The following is a 14,140-nucleotide window of genomic DNA, read 5'->3' on the forward strand; positions in this document are numbered from 1 at the left end:
TGCAGGGCTTGTTTTGTAGCAGGACCTCCTTTGCATATTAGGCCACACCCTCCTGATATAGCCAATCCTCCTGGAGCTTCTAGTAGGCCCTGTAAGAAGAGCCCTGTAAGGAATTCTAGCAGGACCTCCTTTGCATCTTAGGCCACACACCCCTGATGTAGCCAATCCTCCTGGAGCTTCCAGTAGGCCCTGCACTAAGAGCCCTGTAAGGAATTCTAGCAGGACCTCCTTTGTATATTAGGCCACACACCCCTGATGCAGCCAATCCTCCTGGAGCTTGCAGTAGGCCCTGTACTGAGAGCCCTGTAAGGAATTCTAGCAGGACCTCCTTTGCATATTAGGCCACACACCCCTGATGTAGCCAATCCTCCTGGAGCTTTCAGTAGGCCCTATACTAACAGCCCTGGCAAGCTTTTGGAGGATTGGCTACATCAGGGACGTGTGGCCTAATATGCAAAGGAGTTCCTACTACAAAAAAAGCCCTGTCTTTCTGCCACGTGTCCCCACCAGGAAACCAAGAGAAGATGCTCCCCAAGAGGCAGCACCGCCTGACCCATGAAGACAGCCGTGCAGAACCTGGCCGAGAAAATCAACTTGGTCGGCCTTGCAGATGTTTCTGACCTTTGACTACATACTGATTTTTCCGCTCTGAGACAGCTACGAGAATGGTCCTCACGCTGCTGCATTTCTGAGTTCCTTCTGACACAGGCCTGACTTTGAGTAATGCATCCGTGTTATCTTTTAAAGAGCAGGCGGAAATAAGTTCCCCCCCCCCCCATTGCAATACTCGGGCTGTGTCCCTAAAACCTGAGAGCAAGGATTGAGATTTTTACTTGCCATTTTTTATGAGTGTGGGGTTTTTTATAATTGTTTTACTCAGGGCTCGCTTTGTAGCAGGAGCTCCTTTGCATTTTAGGCCACACCCCAATGTAGCCAGTCCTCCTGGAGCTTACAGGGCTCTCAGTACAGGGCCTCCTGTAAGCTCACTGGCTACATTAGGAGGGTGTGGCGTAATATGCAAAGGAGCTCCTGCTACAAGTGTGCCCGTCCTCCTGGAGTTTACAGGGCTCTCAGTAAAGAGTGTCCTGTAAGCTCTTGGAGGATTGCCTACATCGGGAGGGTGTGGCCTAATATGCAAAGGACCTCCTGCTACAAAGTGAGCCCTGGTTTTATTTACACTGTAAGCTGCCTTGAGTTTTTACAAGACAGAAAGGCAGCAAATAATTTTCTAAATAAATACTTCCAGCTTCAGAAAGTGACTGTGTATGTAGCTAATGTAATGTTGTGAAGCTTAAGAAAATATTATTCCTTCCTGGGAAGTGACAAGTCATCTGTGAACTAAAAATATGTCTCCCTCTCTCCTCATTAGAAGAAAGAGAATATAAGCAGAGAAGGCTTTGCATATGCTAATGCAATATCTGGCTCCGACTGTAACCAATACGATACAAACTGAATGCCCTCCAAAACTCTTCATTCCCCACGATTTCTTGTTGTTGTTGTTCCAACAGATAATAACCACATAACTGGCTTTGGCTGCAATATTCAGACAGCTGCTGACCGTTTCCAACAGAAAACCCCTCCTCAGAAGGTCCAGCTGAACTCCAAAGACTGCGGCGGGAAACGACAGCGTGGTCAAGAGCCACAAAAAGACGGTCTAAGGGAGGTGGTTTGTTATAAATTTATTTTCATCTTCAGTATTTCAGCTTGCACCTTTGCTCCAGCACTTTTTAAAAATAGAACGTTTCACCGAGGGCGGTGTCTGCCGAGTTTACATCGAGTCCCAATCAATGTTCTTAAAAGAGGCTTAGCTTAATCCCGTTAAACCGTGTTGCGTTCGGTGTGTCGGATGACTAGTCTAACTTTTGTTCCACCCACCCCCAGAATTAACAGTGTCAAGTTTTTGTTCAGGGTTCTCCTTTTTTTTTTACAAAGTCATTGACTTTACATCCATTTGCAAAGACTTGTGTGTACAAAACTGGCCTGATAATCCCAAAACAGCAGTCAGTCGAATGTAAATTATTCTCTTCCCCCCCATATATATATATTTTTTTTGGCCTAAAAACAAGAAAACCTCAAATCCTATCCGATATTTAAATGGCAAGAAGAAAGGGGGGGAAATATACAAGCTTGTATTTATACTGTACTTCTATTGATAGCAACAGGTTGTAAATTCATGTTTGCAACTATCACAAAAAGACTCATGAACACCAACTCAGCTTTATACTGTTAAATAACGGCTGGATCAAATGGTTTTGAGGATTATCAATTCATTGCTGTCATCATAACAGTTCAAAAGCATCCTGGAGAAAAATCCTGAAAAAACACATACCTTACGGTATATAATAATGCACCTGCATTAGCTAAATATATACTGTACACAAGTCTTATCAGCATTTTATCTACCAAAGATGTGAGATTCCACTTTCAAATACAATGCAGATAGCCAGTAATGTATACTTTATAATACAGCTTCCCCCCCACCCCTCTCTTTTCTTTTTTAATCTTAACAGTTTGGTCACAATGCACCTTTGATATAAAATCAATTACCTTTTTTTTTAAACTAATACTTCAAGCTGATTAGGATTGCCAGAATTATGGGGTATTCTCTTCTCTTTTTTTCAGTAGTATTTTTTGAGCCACTTCTGGTAACAGATACAGTCAGAATGAGCATCCGAGACCAGAACGCTGAAGTATGTTACCCAGAATACATTCCAGCCTAAAAACAGCATTCAAGTCACAAATGCGCCACAGCATTATTCTTCCCCGAAAGTTACATCCTCCCCAATACTTCTTTGTTTTCCGCTGGAATGTTTAATGAAGACGTATTTTAAAAGGTAAGGCAACAAAACTTCAAGCAATCCAAACTTTTGCTCAACTCCCCGCCCTGCCCCCGAATGTTAAATCCATGATGACCGTCTCTTAGATGCATTCCTTAAGCTTTTGTTAAAAAAAAAATTAATATTCTTTCCAAACGGCCTGAAAGAAAATGTATAGCAATACAATAATTTAGCCTCAGTATTACTATAACATAATCCTGGCCCAGGTTTTCTTTAATCGATGGCGTCCAATTTAATACTGGTCAGATACTGAAATCTTGTCGCCGCTGCGCGCTTGCCGCTACAGATCAGAGGGGTGAGCTTGGACGTGCAATCAACTTGATCCAATTGACTAATCCGAAGCATACTCCCCAACTCTGTTTATAACCACTTCTTATATTTATTTGTAATGTTCACACTGAAAGGAGCACCAAAAGCGAGGTCTGGTACTCAAAAAGATGCTTTATACCAGAACAAAACTCTTAGCATTAAAGGACCCCTATTTTTTTTTCTTTGTCATGGCCCTGATCTGTATAAACATTCAACTCATGAAGATGTGCAAAAAAAAAAGAAAAAAAGGAAAAAGATCCCCCCTCCTCCCAACCCTGCCACCCCCCCCAAAAGTCAAATTACATCATAGTTATCCAGAGGAGAAAAATGTTACACAAACTCATATGAAAAATGACAATCTCTTTTTTTCCTCTTTTACTATAAATACATTTAACAGTTTTATAGCAGAAAGACAAGCTAAATTTTTTTAAGATTGTTCACATCTGAAGTTGTATCACTCTCTGCTAACGATAAATAAGGGACACGTCCTGGTGATGGAATTCGGACATCGCGGTTTTTTCTTTTTCATCAACGGATCTTTTCGAAGACTGGTTTTTTTAAAGGAGGGTTAAAACAATGATTATTTCTGCAAAGTTCTGAGGAAAGTCCATCCGTTGTCCAAACTTTGGATTGAAGTCCTTATTTTTTTTTCTCCCCCCGTTACTTAGAGACAGATATATACACAGGGCTGTTGTAATAATGAAACAAATGTGAAATCTACTGTAAAGTTGCACAATACAGAAAACTGTTGCTCCATCTTCTACTACATACATGTGTGACTCCACAGGATCGTAAACGTTTGCTGCTTTCCTTTTCGTTAAGTTGGAATTATTCCATCGCGTCTAAGCCCCCTCTTTAATTCCAGGTCCTCCAGTTTCTTCCATAGTTCTTCGCGTTCCTTCTCTTTTTTCTTCTCACTAACAAAACAAAGCAAAGCAAAAAAAAAAAAGGCATCACCGACACTGAATTTTTGAAGAACTCTGTTGCTTACAATAGTATTGCTACACGAAGAAACAAAACAGCGCTGAAGACTAAGGACGGCCGCTGAGTGTTCTCAGGCTTACCCCCTTGGAAACACCCTAAAGTTGCACACAGGGAACACAGCCGCTTTGTAGTTTCGTGCATTGACACCCAGTTCTACTGTGATCTTTATAACTCTTGCCATGACAGAACTTGTGCTCAATTCACAGTACCAGCTCCGTCTGCTGACAGCTCTTGCCCTCCTGCGCTTATTGGAGTATTTTCTAAACCCAAATCAATAAAAATTGCCTTGGCTATTGGAAGTCAACAGAATGAACACAGTTTATAGACCAAACTCACCCACTGTAGGTTTTGGGAAGGGGAAGGATAGGTTATCTTTCCTGCATTGTTCATCATATGCCTTCAAGAATAGTGAAGCTCGTGCTGAAGTCAAAGAGAGCTCTTAGTCACCCGTATTTTGCCCATCTGTCTCATTATTCTGCCATCCTTCCCCCAAGGAATTCAGCCTGGCACACTTGGCTCTCACTCCTTCCCAACAGATTAACTGTCTGGTCATTATCCAGTGAACTTTTTAAAGACTGAGTGGTAATCTGAACCCAGGTCTCATCAGGTCCTACTCTGAAACTTGGACCACTATCTCATGTTGCCCCCCATCTTGTTTTTGTGTTACTTAACTTTTACTAATCAAATTATTTTTAAGAAAGGACTATATCAGTGCAGGGGTGGCCAATGGTAGCTCTTCAGATGTTTTTAGCTCTTCAGTATGGCCAATGGCTGGGGCTGATGGGAGCTGTAGGCAAAAAAAAACATCTGGAGAGCTACCGTTGGCCACCTGAGTTAGAGCATATTATAGAAACATAATTCAGTTCCATTTTTTAATCTTTTCTTCTTTATTATTTTATTTATTTATTGTATTTTTATATCGCCTCCCTCTCCTGAGTGGTCTTGGAGACGTTATAAATGTTAATGCTTTATGATTCATTAGAACCACAGTGCTGTCATCAGGATCCGACTAAATTAAAAAGGTAGTCCCCTGTCTAAGCACCAGTCGTTTCCGACTCTGGGGTGAAGTCACATCACAACATTTTCACGGCAGACTTTTTACAGGGTGGTTTGCCATGGCCTTCCCCAGTCATCTACACTTTCCCCCCAGCAAGCCGGGTTCTCATTTTACCGACCTCGGAAGGATGGAAGGCTGAGTCAACCTCGAGCCGGTTCCCTGAACCCAGCTTCCGCCAGGATCGAACTCAGGGGACTACCTTTACAGACTAAATTACACCATAGGAATTACAGACGTGATAGAAAAATACCTGACCCCAAATTACAATGAAGCAGACACACTGATATTCCACTGCAAGTGGTGGAAAGTTCTCCCAAATTGCAGCAGACGTATTGTAATCCTGCAAGGCGGGGGGGGGGGGGGGTCCCCAACCTTTTGAGCCTATGGGCACCACTGGAATTCTGATACAGGGTGCTGGGTGCAGCCACAAAATGGCTGCCACAGGAGGAGGAGCCAGGTACAGAATGGCTACTGCAAGAGGCAGAGCCACACACAGAGGAAGTAAAAGTGAAGGAAATAAAACTAGTAATTATTTTTTACACTGGGAAAGAAGAGCGTAAGAGAGAATGCTGCCAACACTGTGCTGGCAACTGCCATTCAAACAATGTCATTTTATTATTATTTTATTTATTTATTTATTTATTTAAATTTCTATCCCGCCCTCTCCGCAAGCAGACTCAGGGTGGCTAACAACATACATTTTTACAATTTAACCAATAAAAACTACAATTTAAAAATTATTTAAAACACTTAAACATTAAAACATTCCCCATTGCATTTTTGGTGCTGTATCACTATGATATAATTTAACATAAATGTAAATGGTGATCATGGTACTATGTAATGGTGCAGAGTGGCAGCTCTCTCCCAAATTAGGTTAGATCTCAAAGGCCTGTCGTAACAGTTCGGTCTTACAGGCCCTGCGGAAAGCGGAAAGATCCCGTAGGGCCCTTATGGCCTCCGGGAGAGCATTCCACAATTCTGGTGCTGCCACCGAGAAGGCCCTGGCTCGCGTCTGCCGCAACCTAGCCTCCCTTGGTCTAGGGATGGACAACAGATCTTTTGTCCCTGAACACAGTGCTCTCCGGGGAACGTGTGGGGAAAGGTGGTCCCGCAGATAGACAGGCCCCTGACCATAGAGGGCTTTAAAGGTCAATACCAACACCTTGAAACAGACTTGGAACACAATAGGTAGCCAGTGCAGCTCTCTCAGCACTGGCCGAATGTGCTCCCACCGGGGGAGCCCCATTAGCAGCCGCGCTGCAGCATTTTAATGTGCATCACCAATCAGACTTCCAGGGCCAATCAGAAGCCCTGCTGCACAAGAGCCACTTAGCTCCACCTACTTTCTAAAATGCTTGGCAGGTATTAGAAATGACGCCATGAGACCCACAGGCACCATGTGGGGGACCCATGCCATAGCGGGGACTCCCGCCGTAAGGTTTTCAAGGCAAGAGACGTTTGCCTCGGAGGTGGTTTGCTGTTACCTACTTCCGTGTTGCGACCCTGGCCTTCCTCGGTGCTTTCCCATCCAAGTACTGATCAGGGCCGAGGTGGCTTTGCTTCTGATATCTCATGAGGTATCGGGCTAGCCTGGGCCGTCCAGGTCAGGGCGACAATTCTTTAGTTCAGGGGTCCTCAACCTGTTAGCAACCGGGCCCTTTTGCTCCACCCGAATGGAACGAGGCAGAGCAGCCCCATTGCCTCTTTCACCTGCCTGGGCCCTGGGCAGATGAAAGAGGCAGCGTGGCCTCGCTCCGAAGCACCGCTTCTTTCACCTGCCCTGGTCCCAAGGTGGGTGGAAGGGGCAGTGTGGCAGCGACCTTTGCCTACCCCTTATTCAAAGCCCCCATGGGGGGGGGCAGCCTGGGGTTACAAAAACCCCAACACCACCACCCCACACCAATCTGTGGAAAAACTGTCTTCCACGAAACTGGTCCCTGGTGCCACAAAGGTTGGGGAGCCACTGCATCTAGTTTAGCCTTTATTTCCTTAATTTTCAACCTGCTATAATACTGATTATTCTAGCACAAATTTCCCAGTGAGAACCTAGGCTGTTTGGATTTTTCTTATGTTCTCCTACATGGTATTAACAATAACGAAAACAACAGAAAGTTAAGATCCGCATCATGCATTCAACCGTGTTCAAATATAATCCTGGCTCTGCAATTGTAGGATTACTTCAGTCCTACTGAACACAATGAAGCCAGTTCCTCAGTAATGTGTATCCCCTACTTGAACACTTTTGTGTTTCAGTAAGAATCATGTTACTGCAGGTAGTGCACAACTGATTCTATGCAGCCAGCGAGGAGAACTTCAGGGACTGCAGCTTCTCATGCCACGTAAGCAAGCCATTTATGAAACTGAGTGGATTTTCAAAGCTAATTGTGTTATGGAATGGGAACCAGTCACTAAGAGGCAGAATGCTGAAACTGCACCTGTCACACACAAGCTCTAGAACGGGGTGTCAAAAATGCAGCCCGGAGGCCAAATCAGGCCCCCGGGAGTGCTCCTATAGGCTCCAGAGCAACTGGTTGTTATCTGCTTCCTTCTTCATCACTGCTTACTTTGCCATGCTTGCTCAATCGCACAAGAGTTACAGAGCAAAGCCTCTATTTTCTCCATTGGCTGAGGCTCCTCCCTGGTGGAGGAAGGGGGGAGGCAGAGCTTGCTTTGCTAGATACTTTCAATCGCACAGCAGAGCTACTGAGCTAAGCCTTTCTATTGGCTGAGACTCCTTCCCCTCCTGGTCCCCTGGAGAAGGAAGGAAAGAGCAAGAGCTTCCTTTGCCCAGTTCCCTGGATCCCACGGAAGAGTGCTGTTGTTTTAAGCATGTTTTATCTTAAGTTTTTTAAATCTTTTATTGCGTTTTTTAAAGTGCACTTTTTAAAGTTTATCCCTCTGCTACCTGGCATTAGATTTTATGACACATATAGGCCCAGCCTGACAAGGTCTCATTTATGTTAGATCTGGCCCTCATAATAAATTCTTCAAATTCTCACCTCTTCATCTCATACTTTCAAAAACCGATTCCGTACCTCCCCTCAGCCAAATCAGTGAAGCCTAATATAGACTATTTGAGGCTAGTAAATACCAACTATTGTTTCAAGAGGGGTCCCCAAACATGGTGCCAATGGGCACCATGGCACCCACCAACTCCTTTCCTGCAGCCCAAGTGTTTCTAGAAAGCAGGAGGGGTCGGGTGGGGCTTTTGCAAAGCATGGCTTCAAAATGGCTATGAGAGGTTTGATTGGCTGGTGCAGAGTCCAATCAAAAACATTTATTCGGCAGCACCTGCCACCACAGCACAAGGTCCTTCACTGCACGTGTTTGCACATAAGCAAAACAATATTTTTAAGCAACTGTTCCAGTTTAAAAGACATCTTGTTAAGCAGAGCTTCAGCCTGAAATGTTGAAAGTTACTTATTTATGTATTAGGCTTCTACTCCACCCTTTCCCAATGGCTCACGGAGGCTTACAACCAATGTTCCCTCAAACTGCAGAGTCTTGTGAGCAAAAATTCCACTTTGTGAGCTACTGGCATTAAAGCTGTGAGCTACTGCATAAATTAGTGTGGTCTGGGATCATTCTTCCTGAGCTAAGACAAAAACCTGTGAGCTGGGAGCTAAAAATCTGTGAGCTAGCTCACACTAACTCAGCTTAGAGGAAACACTGCTTACAAGAATTACTATTAGAGATATGCATAACCTCACCCCCTAATATTTTGTGTTTCGTTCTGCCTCTTGTAGCAGGCATTTTACGGTTGTACATCCACCACCTTGTGTTGGACTGGATGGGCCACTGGCCTGATACAACATGGCTTCTCTTATGTTCTAATTCCAGGTCGAAAAAGGTTGAGGAATCTTTGCTCCAAGAAAATTCGGCTCCAAGCACAACCAATAACTCACTATAAGTCCGCCCACTTCTCATGATAGAGGTTTACAAGATAATGCATAGGATGGAGAAAGTAGAGAAAGAAGTACTTTTCTCCCTTTCTCACAATACAAGAACTCGTGGGCATTCGATGAAATTGCTGAGCAGACAGGTTAAAACGGATAAAAGGAAGTACTTCTTCACCCAAAGGGTGATTAACATGTGGAATTCACTGCCACAGGAGGTGGTGGCGGCCACAAGCATAGCCACCTTCAAGAGGGATTTAGATAAAAATATGGAGCAGAGGTCCATCAGTGGCTATTAGCCACAGTGTGTGTGTGTGTATATTTTGGCCACTGTGTGACACAGAGTGTTGGACTGGATGGGCCATTGGCCTGATCCAACATGGCTTCTCTTATGTTCTTATGTTCAAGTCACAATTGAGTTCTTATGTTCAAGTTCTTATGTTCAAGTCACAATCCATTTTGTGCCAACCTTCAGAAGCTCTCTGTTTACCTAGCATGGCCCTGGCATTATGCAACCATTCCTGCCTGGCTTAAATTTAGCGCTAGCAATCAAAATAACCCAGATAGACCAGGCGAGAAGTGTACAAAAACCAGGGCAGATCACCAGTTACGTTTAAAAAAAAAAATTAAAAGACCTTCAAAGCAGTGAGCCTGGCATTGGAACTCAACAGTGTTACGGCCTCCAAAAACATACGAGAGGCTATACTAACCTAACAAGGCTTGATGACATACAGTACCCTTCGCTTTGCTTGTGGGAACCCCGAGTCTCACAAAAGGCACGACTTTCACCAAGTCGCAAACTGCCCGGAGTTCCCGAAGTTTCCTCATTAGTTTCACCTGTTGCTTTGGATAAGCTGAAATTTCAGACAAAAGATGACGCACTATAAAACCGGAGAAGGATGATCAAGGAGAAAAAAGACAAGAGAAACATTTCGACTAGGGGTGCGACTAATGAACTATATATGGATGGCACTTCTTCTAGATCCTGCAATGGCAAAGCCTTGGATGTATCAAGAGACAGGAGAAGGAGGAAAAGCGAAGAAAGGACAGAAAAAAGGGGTCGCTTTGCTTGGAGATTTCAATCATCTCCGATGAGAGTTTAATACCAAAGGCTGCTTCGACTCATTGAGAAGTCCTATACGGGACGTCACCTTCAAGCAAAGCGATGGCTTAATTTTGTTTCCAAAAAAAAAAAAAAAAGTTTACCATTGAAAACTCTTGATACATTTAAGTCTTTAAATACAGAGCCCAAAGAAGTTCTGTGAGGAATGCAAGTTCACAAGCTACGCAATGGGTACTGTATCTCATAAAGGGGAAGGAAAAAAAGAACCATCTATACATCTTGCAAGGGCCAGGCTAATGAGCATGCGGGGGAGAGGGGGGGATGAAGGCATCGCAATCAATTGTGTGTGGGAAATTATGCAGTCACTGCCAAGTGTCAAAAAAAAAACCAAACCAAACCCAAAAAACAAACAAACTAAAAATAGCAGGCCTTATGCACAGCTGACAAAAAATATATAGATATATAGCTTTAAAAAGTTACCGCTGGCGATCTGACTTGTAAGTGGCCGTCAGCTCGTCGAACATGGCGCTGTTCATTTCCATGAATGCCTTCAGCACGTTGTATACTAAAGCCACAATGGCCCTGTGAAATGTGAAAGACAGGGATACGTTACTTTGCGCTTCAAAACAAGGGGCAAAAGGCTGGATGGGGCAGATGCTCTGATCTGTTACGCTTGCAAGGGTTACGTTCCTCTGATTTCGCTGCTAAGAGAGCGGATAATCAAGACCAATTTAATTCATTCAAGTGGTTATAAGCAAGTTCACCACTCCTACAGCGGAAGCGTCAGTATGTAGTTCCTTCAGTATGGCACTTTGGAATATAGGCCCATTATTAAATTAAGATTCAGTTAAATGTAACCAGTTTCAAGGTGGGCAGCCGTGTTGGTCTGACATAACAGAACAAAGTTTGAGTCCAATGGCACCTTTAAGACCAAGAAAGTTTAATTCTGGGTATAAGCCTAACCCCATATGTGACCCGAAGATCATTATGATTTGGCCTACAACATCCGTTGACCATCCCTGGCTTGAAAGACGTCTGACTTGCCTCAACCTTTTCAGCCTTGGCCCCAGCCTGGTGGAATCAGCTCCCCTTAGAAACTCAGGCCCTCACTGAATTACCACCTTTCCGTAGGGCCTGTAAAACAGAGCTATTCTGCTAGGCCTTTGGTTGAGCTTATGCCTAATAGAAATTGTATGAAGCAGTCTTAATTGGCGTCAATTGATTGGTATCACAGAACAGATTGGCTCTATGAAAAAGCATTTATTGCTAAACATGATCCATTAGTCAACTGGCACGTAAAGGAGAAAGAAGCCTTTGGAGCCACAAACTTTAAGGAAGTTGGATTCCATGCAAAGGAAATTCTGAGGAGGAATGACTGACTGACTGACTGACTATATGTCTCTTATGAACATTTCTGGATTTCTGATGTCCAAATTGGATGGATAAGAGTTCTGCAGTGGAACCTACTCCTTTTTGGAAAATTTCTTTCTGTACTGTGTAACTGGTATCACTAAACAACAAACAGAGGCTTTGTAAGGTTTATAAATTCTTTAAAATCTTTATTGCTTATCTACACAGTTGCTGTTGCTTTTTTCATTCTGTGATATACTCTGTTGCGGCTTATTTTTTGCCAGGCCTTTGGCTGAGGCAGTGGACGTCCTATTCCACCGGCTGGCCCAGTGCTGCGATACCACCTGCTGTAATGCTATCTTTTATTCCTACCTACCGTTCTAGACTCTAGTATATATAATGTGCCCAACTGAGCTGCCACTTATAACTTATTTATGATCTATCTAAATGTATAGTTCTTATTGGTCTGGTTTTAACTGTACGTTTTATGTCGTTTTTACTATGTTGTTATCTGCCCTGAGCAAGTCTTAGGGAAAGGGTGGACTATAAATCGTCTATAAATAAATCGACTATAAATAAATCAAGCTTTCAATGTGCGTGCACACTTCTTCAGATACACCTGATCACAGGGTGGAATTCTAGCAGGAGTTCCTTTGCATATTAGGCCACACACCCCTGATGTAACCAATCCTCCAAGAGCTTACAAGGCTCTTTTTTGCAAGCTCTTGGAGGACTGGCTACATCAGGGGTGTGTGGCCTAATATGCAAAGGAGCTCCTGCTAGAATTCCACCCCTGCATCCGATCCGAATCTGATTTGTATCTGAAGAAATGTGCATGCACACAAAAGCTTGTACCCAGAATTAAAGTGTGTTGGTCTTTGAGGTGTCACTGGACTCAAACTTTGTTAAATGGAACCAGATACCAAGGACCCCCTCGTATGGCGGTCCTGTTCAGACTCAATATTTTGGGGACAGGGATTCTTCTATTTAATGGCAAATTGTAAATCAAATGCAGTCTAAAGGTCTGTGTGATGCTACCTCTGAGAGCACCCGCTGTTACATGTAATGGCAGAAACTCAGCAGATAAACATGCACAGCTTCATGATAAGAAGGAGAGCCGCAATTCCTTATAAACATAAGGATTCAATCTTTATAATTGCAGAAATTCGAGCTTAGGGGGGGAACTGGAAACAAACACTCAAGCTTTAGAAGTTCCTGAACCCACAATGAACCGAGACCTTAAATTTTGATCCACCTTGTAATAGGTCTGGCCTGATGCTGACCCTCCTTTTCCATCCATTCACGCTGTATCAGGAGGACCAACTGCATTGGTTCTGTGCATCTGAGATGCTGTTAGTGCCTTTCCGTAACACAGTCACTGGGAGAAATAGTTCCCGCAGATATTATTATTTATTTAGCAGGCTTCTATTCCACCCTTTCCCATAATGGGTTCAGGGCGGATCACAACATAAATTGGACAATAAAAACCTAAAATTCAAATTTAAAACAATACAACAAAACCAAAACAGTAGAACAACAAAAAAAAAACCAAGATGCATCACTGGCAGAAAGGGCACATTTCACAAAATACAACAGCTTCTGGCCCAAGAAGAAGTGATGGTGTTAATAATCAAATTCAGCACCACAACAAAGCTGTAAAAGCATGATGTCACAACAAGGAAGGCCGACTGATGGAAAAGTTGGTGGAATAGGATGCCAACTGCCTCAACCCTGCTGGGAAATCTTGACAACCCTACTGGGACATGAGCATCGGTAGAACTACGTCTTCCATGGATCCCCGTGCCAAGATGCTGCCCTGATTCTGATAGCCTATAGTAAGGATTCCCCAGCCACCAGGTAAGTTTGGGAGAAAGGGAAGGAGGGGGGCAGGAGAAGCCCAGGGAAACTCCCAGACCCTATCACACCCCCCGATGACATCATCAGGTCTTAGAAGCTGACCAAAAATAAATAAGAATTCCAACCTTGTCAGCTTTAGTTTCACATTTACAAATGTACATAACAGATTTTTTAAAAAAGAAGTGACTTCTACTGGCAGAGCACAGCCCTCTGAACTCACTGAAAGCCTTTGCCCTTAAACAAAAGCAAAGAGCCATAAAAACCACAAGGGGCTGTTGCACACATCTTAATTCCAAATCTAAACCTGGCACAAGTCTTGGCCTCTTCAGTACCTCAACGAATGCAGATAAAGGAAAGCGAATTTAAGGGAGACACTTCTAACCATTCAATATATCCCAAGAAAGAGCAGGAGTATGATCAGGCGAAGACACCGCATTCAAACAAACATGGTAAATAGTCCAGTTCATGTTAGTCTCTCTGAATAGTGAACGTGAGCTTTCCTCATGAAAACAAAACAAACAAAAGCCACAGTTCTACTCCACAAGTGTTTTATTTCACAAGCTCGAACACTTCTTTGAATACTCCACAGAAAGAGTGTACAAAACCAATTTGCTCTTTTCAGCATTTTCCCCACTGCATATTAAAGAGGACTAAGCAGAGGAAAATCACTCTGCTTTTGTGGGCAATGGCAGCTAGACAAGGAAGGTTCCAATGAAGGCCTCTTCCAAGCCATCTTCTCCTGTACAGACAGAGGGTACAATTCTAAATTAGGCACTTCTTGTAT

The 14,140-nt window shown here is 43.5% G+C and overlaps 1 protein-coding gene across 6 annotated transcripts in view; it reads right to left on the minus strand.

Annotated features, from left to right (window-relative positions):
- Window positions 1–1,664: 1,664 nt before the first annotated feature.
- Window positions 1,665–14,140, minus strand: part of PPP2R5E (protein phosphatase 2 regulatory subunit B'epsilon) — a 144,170-nt gene continuing 131,694 nt past the window's right edge. For 5 of the 6 annotated variants that reach the window (XM_060263336.1, XM_060263335.1, XM_060263334.1 and 2 more), the window contains exons 13-15: window positions 10,630–10,731; window positions 9,797–9,940; window positions 1,665–4,063 (exon numbers count right to left, since the gene is read on the minus strand). In XM_060263336.1, the coding sequence (XP_060119319.1) occupies window positions 3,964–4,063; window positions 9,797–9,940; window positions 10,630–10,731 (346 nt within the window). In that variant the 3' untranslated portion in view covers window positions 1,665–3,963. The remainder of the gene's footprint in view (window positions 4,064–9,796; window positions 9,941–10,629; window positions 10,732–14,140) is intronic. The other variant, XM_060263339.1, reaches the window with a different exon arrangement.

The sequence above is a fragment of the Heteronotia binoei genome, chromosome 21, assembly GCF_032191835.1.
Source record: "Heteronotia binoei isolate CCM8104 ecotype False Entrance Well chromosome 21, APGP_CSIRO_Hbin_v1, whole genome shotgun sequence".
NCBI lineage: Eukaryota > Metazoa > Chordata > Lepidosauria > Squamata > Gekkonidae > Heteronotia > Heteronotia binoei.